This window comes from Otolemur garnettii, unplaced genomic scaffold (assembly GCF_000181295.1).
Source record: "Otolemur garnettii isolate 467f Iridium unplaced genomic scaffold, OtoGar3 scaffold00127, whole genome shotgun sequence".
Lineage (NCBI taxonomy): Eukaryota > Metazoa > Chordata > Mammalia > Primates > Galagidae > Otolemur > Otolemur garnettii.
In genome coordinates this window covers 1,573,584-1,581,262 of record NW_003852522.1, presented here as the reverse complement: position 1 = coordinate 1,581,262, position 7,679 = coordinate 1,573,584, and the positions used below count along the sequence as shown (strand labels likewise).

At 51.4% G+C, this 7,679-nt stretch overlaps 1 protein-coding gene across 1 annotated transcript; it reads left to right on the top strand.

Moving 5' to 3' along the window:
* Nucleotides 1-940: 940 nt before the first annotated feature.
* DAND5 (DAN domain BMP antagonist family member 5) lies at nucleotides 941-4,842 on the top strand. Its single transcript, XM_012810127.1, has 2 exons — nucleotides 941-1,237; nucleotides 4,597-4,842. Exons 1-2 carry the CDS (start codon nucleotides 941-943, stop codon nucleotides 4,840-4,842), a joined length of 543 nt encoding a protein of 180 aa, XP_012665581.1.
* The last annotated feature ends 2,837 nt before the right edge of the window (nucleotides 4,843-7,679 follow it).

Here is a 7,679-nt window from a genome sequence, read left to right as displayed (position 1 = left end):
CACCTTAGGTGTATGTGGCTGGCGCCTTAGCCGCTTGAGCCACAGGCGCCAAGCCAATTTTTCTATTTTCAATAGAGACGGACAGGGTCTCTCATTTGCTTAAGCTGGTCTTGAACTCCTGAGCGCCAGTGATCCTCCCAACTTGGCTTCACAGAGAGGATTACAGGCATAAGCCACTACACCCAGCCTGTTTGTTTTAATCAAGGTGGGTCTCATTCTGTCAGCCAGACTACAGTGCAGTGACACAATCATAGGTCAGTTCAGCTTCCAGCTCCTGGCTCAAGTGATTCTTCTGCTTTAGCCTCCCCAGTCCTGGGACTACAGGGTCTCACTATGTTGCTCAGGCTGGTCTTGAGCTCCTAGGCTCAAGTGATCCTTCTGCCTCAGCCTCCCAGAGTGCTATTATGTTAACCATAGTGACCGATGGTGCTACTGCCTGTTTTAAACTCCTGACATAAATTATCCACTTGTGTCCTCAAAACACATATAAGGTAGGGACTGGGGAGTTGCCTGAGGTTGCACAGCCAGAAAGTTGCAGTGCTGGGATGAAAATCTAAGAAGCATGGCTGCAAAGTGTGATTCTGCTAAACAGATGACTGGTGGTCCCAGGACTGGAAAAACAGCTATCAAAAGCTTTAGGCATTGTGCCCCTGTCCTCAGACCTGCTTTTCCTGGTCCCTGCAGGTCACACAGTACAGGTTCACCCCCATGTTGCCTGCTGGGCTGGGAGGAGGTGTGGGAACCCAACGGGTTTGGGTTTACTTTTTTCTGTCCTGCTGTGGGTTTACAGAGAGCCACCTCCCAGGGTGCTCAGGTGGGGGCAAGTGATTAAAAGCAGGTCCAGAGTGCCTGGACTCCACTCACCAGACAGCAGGGTCAACTGCCTAGTACCCTGAGCCCAGTCCCAGACGGACAGATAGATAGACGCGCGGATAAGCAGATGTTTCTTAGCCGGTTAGCTACTCTCCTTAGCCTGCTTAGTGGGGTCCCACTGCTCACAGGCTCAGGGATGCCTGGACCCCATCCCTGGGCTGCAGCCAATCGGACCTGGGCTCTGGAACCCCTGGTGACAGCTCCTTCCCTTAGTAGCTGGAAGACCTTCTTGGGCCTGCAGAAAACCAGGCGGCAGCAGATAGGTAGCCTGAAACCTAGGCAGAAAGTGGCCACTGCCATGTCTCTGCCACTGGATCCACAGGAATTGACCCAGGAGATGTGTAAGGCTGTGCCCTTCATTCAGGTGAGTGGGTGGGTATGGGAAGAAGGAGAGGGCTGGGTCTCAGTGTTGGCAGAGAGTACGGACTATGTCTGCTGAAAGATGTGAGTTCATGTTCTGTAACCTCTGCCTCTGAGTCTGTTTCCTCCCTTGTGAAATAGGGCATAAGCTTCTTCCACCTGGGTGGGTGCAGTTGCCTCCATCCTAGTCTTGTGGCTTCTGCCATCACCACCCTCCCTCCCCAAGCTTATTTTTCCATTCAGCAGACTGAGGGGGCTTGTGAACACCTGAGTTGGGCACATTCCTCCTCCCCTCAGAATCCTCCATGACTCCCACCTCACTCAGAATAAAAACCCAAGTCCTCCTCACAGCCCATAAGGACATGTCCTGTACTCTCAGACCCTATTTTCTCCCTGATTTCACCTCCTTCCCCTTTCTCCCTCATTTACTTCACTCCCAACAAGCCAGCCTCCTTCCTTTTCCTCAGGTCAACTTTCTATCTACCCCAGGACCCTCGCACTGGCTGTGACCTATGCCTGAAGTGCTATTCTTCCAGGCAGATAGCCTATGGCCCTTTCTCTCACCTCTTCCAGATTTTTACTAAAGCGTCATTTGTTTTAAAATGCCAGAGGTGGTAACTCATGCCCCTAATCCCCAGCACTCTGGGAAGTGGGAGGATTGCTTGAGTTCAGGAGTCTGAGACCAGCTTGAGCAACAGTGAGACCCGGTCTCTACTAAAAATAGAAAAAGTACAGCTGGACAAGGTGGTTCACGACTGTAATCTTAGCAGTCTGGGAGACTGAGGTGGGTGGATTGTTAGAACTCAGGAGTTTTGGCTCGGCGCCTGTAGCTCAACCAGTTAAGGCGCCAGCCACATACACCTAAGGTGGCGGGTTTGAATCCAGCCCAGACTCGCCAAACAACAATGACAGCTGCAACCAAAAAATAGCCGGGCGTTGTGGTGGGCGCCTGTGGTCCCAGCTACTTGGGAGGCAGAGGCAGGAGACTCGCTTGAGCCCAGGAGTTGGAGGTTGCTGTGAGCGTGATGCCATAGCACTCTACCCAGGGGGACAGCTTGAGGCTCTGTCTCAAAAAAAAAAAAAAAAAGAACTCAGGAGTTCAAGACCAGCCTGAGCAAGAGTGACACCCATCTTTACTAAAAATGGAAGAAAAAAAAAAAACTGAGGCAAGAGAATCACTTGAGCCCAAGAGTTTAAGGTTGCTGTGAGCTATGATGCCACGGTACTGTACTAAGGGTGACAAAGTGAGACTCTGTCTAGAAAAAAATAAATAAATAAAAATAAAAATAGAAAAAGTAGTTAGGCATGGTGGTGCACGCTTGAAGCAGGAGGATCTCTTGAGCCCAGGAGTTTGAGACTGCAGTGAACTATGATGATGCCACCACACTCTAGCCCGGGTGATAAAGTGAGACCTTATCTCTTAAAAAAAAAAAAAAAAGGTAGCACCTCCACCTGGTTCCACTTTCCCCCAGTTATTTCTTCCCATAACACACATCATCTGCCTAACATAGTATGAAATTCATTTGATAATTGTGTTTGTTATCTGTCTACTTCACTAGAATGTCTGCTGCATGGAGGCAGGATTCTCATATTGTTCACTGCTGTATCCCTGTTCCCAGGACTGAGAGCGGAGCCAGGCACACAGTGAACACTCAGTGTTTTTTGGATTAATGAATAATAGTAGTACCTTCCTCCTAAGGCAGTGGTTCTCAACCTTCCTAATGCTGTGACCCTTTAATACAGTTAGTTCCTCAAGTTGTGGTGACCCCCCCAACCATACAATTATTTTTGTTGCTACTTCATAACTGTAATTTTGCTACTGTTATGAATTGGAATGTAAATATCTGATATGCAGGATGGTCTTTGGTGACCCCTGTGAAAGGGTCATTTGACCCCCAAAGTGGTCACGACCAACAGGTTGAGAACCGCTGTCCTAAGGGCTGTTGGCAGCCACAATGAGATGGGTATTTGGAGGGTCTCACAGTTGCACTCAGTCTGTGCTCCATAAGGGCCTTGGGAATTAATGCCATATGCTGGCACAGGGCCAGGCTTTGGAGCCAGGTGTATCTGAGTCTAAATCCTGCCTTAATTGGTGATTTTGGGTGAGAAGGGTGAGTAGCTTTCCTTCTCTGGGTCTCAAAATAGGTTAATAATACTGGAAGATTCATGTAAAGCGCTTGAGACCATGCCCAACAGGGCCCGGGCATCAGTTCTCTAGACCCTTTTGCTTGTTATTTGCTCAACAAACCTTCACTGAATCTAGTTTTGTATGTGTTTGTGTATTGTAGAGACAGGGTCTTGCTCTGCCACCCAGACTAGAGTGCAGTGGTGTGATCATAGCTCACTGCAGCCTCCAACTCCTGGACTCAAAGGATCCTCTGCCTCAGCCTTCCAGGTAGCTGGTAATGTAGGCACTTGCTACCACACCTGGCTAATTTTTAAAATATATATTTCTGGCTCAGCGCCCATAGCACAGTGGTTAGGGCGCCAGCCACATACACCGAGGCTGGTGGGTTTGAACCCAGCCCAGGCCAACTAAACAACTGCAACAAAAAAACAGCCGGGCATTGTGGTGGGCACCTGTAGTCCCAGCTGCTTGGGAGGCTGAGGCAAGAGAACCGCTTAAGCCCAAGAGTTGGGGGTTGCTGTGAGCTGTGATGTCATAGTACTCTACCAAGGGCGACATAGTGAGACTCTGTCTCAAAAAAAGAAAAGAAAAAAGAAAAAAAATATATATATATATATATTTCCCAGGCTGGTCTCAAACTCCTGGCCTGAAGGGATCCTCTAGCCTCAGAACTTCCAAAATGCTGAGATTACAGGCATGAGCCACTGTACCCAGACAGAGATAACATTTATTGAGCACCAACTATGCACCACACAATGGACTGAGAGCTTTCTGTTTAATTCGTTCGGTTTCCTATCATACTGCTGTCCCTCAGTCCTAGGGGTGGTAGTGGCTTCCTATTGGTGCGGCAAATTCCCTGAGTTTATCCTCTGTGTTGAAAGGTCTAGGGTGGTGCCTGTGGCTCAAAGGAGTAAGGCGCCGGCCCCATATGCTGGAGGTGGCAGGTTCAAACCCAGCCCCGGCCAAAAACTGCAAAAAAGAAAGAAAGAAAGAAAGGTCTAGAGCTATTTCCTTCAGTGATTTCTCAGGTGAGAAAACAAAAGTCAGAGGGGGTGAGTAATTTGCCCCAGTCCACACAGCCAGAATATGGGAGAGTCACAATTTGAACCCAAGTGGTCTAGCTCCAGCATCCATGCCTCTTAAGGTGGGGTGGATGGAAGTGTGCAGGCAATTCTTCTCAACATTCTGGCCCCAGACTCCACTGCCCTGATCTGTCTCCCTTTCTTTGGCCACAGGTTGTTTCCCGACCTGGCTGCACAGCCACCCACCTCCGCAATCACCTCTGCTTTGGCCGCTGCTCCTCCCTCTACATCCCCAGTTCAGATGCCACCCCGATAGTCCTTTGCAACAGCTGTGTGCCCTCTCAAAAGCGCTGGGCATCCATGGCCCTGTGGTGTCATGCTGGCAGCCCAGCCACCCGTTGGCGGGTGAAGATATCCACCATGCTGATTGAAGGGTGTCGGTGCAGTCCAAAGGTGTGAGCTGCGCATCACAGATGGGCACCCAGAGACATGCACCTTGGAGAGATAGTGAGAAGCAGACTAACAAAGACGCCAACCTGGATTATGTTCACTGGGTCAAGAGACCACTGGGATGCAGGGATAAGAGCACACTAGACACAGCCCTGGCCATGGGGTGAGTGGGTATTCACTCACTTAATAGCAACTCACTGTTTGCTAGGCCCTGTGCTAAGCATTTGATAGGTACTTGTGTAATCTTCACAGTAGCCTAACAAGATAGCAGATAACATCAACTTTTTTTGTTGTTGTTGAGACAGAGTCTCACTATGTCACCCTCTGTAGAGCGCTGTGGCATCACAGCTCATAGCAACCTCAAACTCTTGGGCTTAAATGGTTCTCTTGCTTCAGCCTCCCAAGTAGCTGGGACTATAGGCACCTGCCACAACACCCAGCTATTTTTTTGTTGCAGTTGTCATTGTTGTTTTCTATGGGCTGGGTTCAAACCCACCAACCTCAGTGTATGTGGCCAGCGCCCTAACCCCTGAACTATGGGTGCCAAGCCAACATCACCTTATTTTACAGATGAGGATACTGAGGCCCATAGGGGCAGAGTCACTCAGTGTCACACAACAGTAAGTGGCCCTGCCAAGGATCGGAATCCACAGCAGTGTATTACCCACTCTTAACCACTAGGTTTAAATGTCTCTCACAGAATGAATCAATGAGACACTCCCAGCCACAGAGACGACAGATGGCCCTACCCAGACCAGGAGACACAGAAATAACCCCATCCTAGGGACACCAAAAACACAAAGTAGGCAGGCAGACGCAGCTTCTGGGAAAAACCTGGGGTCGCCAACTCAGAGGCAGGACCCATGTGTTCCCAGCTGTCTCTTGTCTTGACTATGGCTGCTGTCACATTCTTGTCCCACCCACCTGAGTCTCCCCACTGCCCTGTACCCTACGTGGCATTCCACAGGAATTATAAATGTTGGCTCTGCTCAGCTCTGTGTGTGTGTGCTTGTTCCTCTGACTGGGGTTCTCTGTATGTGGATGGCCCCAGGATGGGGTGCGGAGGCACAGGGGGCTCCCTCCCTAGCTGGGGTGCAGGGTTTGTGGCAGGCGAAGGTAGCCTGGCTTTGGGCGGCTGGAACCAGGGCCCTGGCAGATGGGCCCGTCTGGCACAGACACAGGGACATGTGGCGCTGTCAGTGTTGCCTCCAAATGCCCCCCGGAGTGTGGGGTGGGGGGTGTGACTGGGCCTCAGTCCTCTTCCTGCTTCAGGAAGGAAGGCCTCAGGTGAGGGGAACTCGAGGGACCTGAGGAAACAGATGGCCCAGCAGGGTGTGGGAGCCTGAGACCTCTGACCCTGAGGACCGGCACCAGGGGATGGGAACAGGCCAGGCAGGCAGCTCCCAAGGCCGCGCTTAAAGGCACTGGAGGGGACGGTCACAAAGGGCCCTGGGGGTGTGTGCCCACTTCCTCCTCCCTCCAGGGTTCTGTGCCAAACCCCAGGCAGCGTCCGAGAGGGCAGCCCAGCCCTGGCACCATGGGCACCCCTCCTCTCTGGCAGGCATGAGGCGTCTGCCTCCCCTACCCTCAGCTGTGCCCACCTCCTGTCAGCCAGGAGAGCCAGCTGGGAACCTTAATGCCAGGGGGCCCCTGGAGTCCCTGCCCCCTCCTGGGCAGTGCCAGCCCGCCCCCACCCCCACACCCCAGACCCAGTAATGGGTGGGTAATGAGTGCTGGGGGAGGGGGGGGTGTGAGGGATGCAGGTGCCACGGGCGCTGGCACGGGGGCTGCTAATCAGGTTTGCCAACGCCATCTGTCACCGCACGAGCATCTGGGGCTCAAGGTGACCCTGTCACCCTCAGTTATAATTATGAGTTTGGCATCTGTATTAAAGCCCGCCAGTCGGCCAGGAGGGGGAGAACTGGGGTGGGCTAGGGGGTGCACGGTGAGTTCTGTCCCTGGGGTCCTGTTCCCAGAGGCTGTATGGCTGCCAATGCATGAGGCTTCTCCATGCTAAGGGGAGTGTGTGTGTGTACACTCATCTCAGCCTTTATAGTTCTGTGTGTCTGTGTGCAGGGCTGGAAGTTGTGGGGGGGTTTTGTGTCCCCGTGTAGTGTTTGTGGGTCTCAAAGTTTGGTGGGACAGCTGGGGTTGGAGTTCTGAGATTATGTGGGTACACAGATGTGTGTGTATCTGCTTGCTGGGAGAGGATTGTATGGTGGTGTGCCTTTGGGTGACAGTGCATGGGTATATGTGTGTGTAAGTGTGACCATGTGTAATTGTGTATATATATCTGAGGGCAAGTGACACTGTATTTCTGATAGTCACAGCTGTGTGTCTGGGGTGGATGAGTTTCTGCTTAGGGTCATTTTGGAATGTCTGTGCCTTTTTTTTTCTTTTTGAGACAGAATCTCAAGCCATAGCTCACATAAACCTCCAACTTTTGGGCTCAAGCGATCCTCTTGCTTCAGTTTTTCTATTTTTAGTAGAGACGGGGTCTCACTCTGGCTCAGGCTGGTCTTGAACTTGTGAGCTCAAGCAATCCACCCACTTCAGCCTCCCAGAGTGCTAGGATTACAGGCTTGAGCCACTGAGACTAGCCATGTGTCTGTGTCTCTCTGTGTGTGTAAACACACAGGAGTAGCTGGTCACTGCCAAGCTTCTCTCCTGTCCTTCCCATTTGTCCCTGTCCTCTCCAACAGGTTCTATTCTGGAGGTCTCTGAGGAAGGCTCAGGGCTCTGGGTTTTGAAGGGTGGCCTCTGGATTCTAAGTTCTGAGTTCTTGGAACTGGATTCTGGGCCCAGATTCTAGTTCTGAGTAATAGGATCTAGGTTTTTTCCTTGTT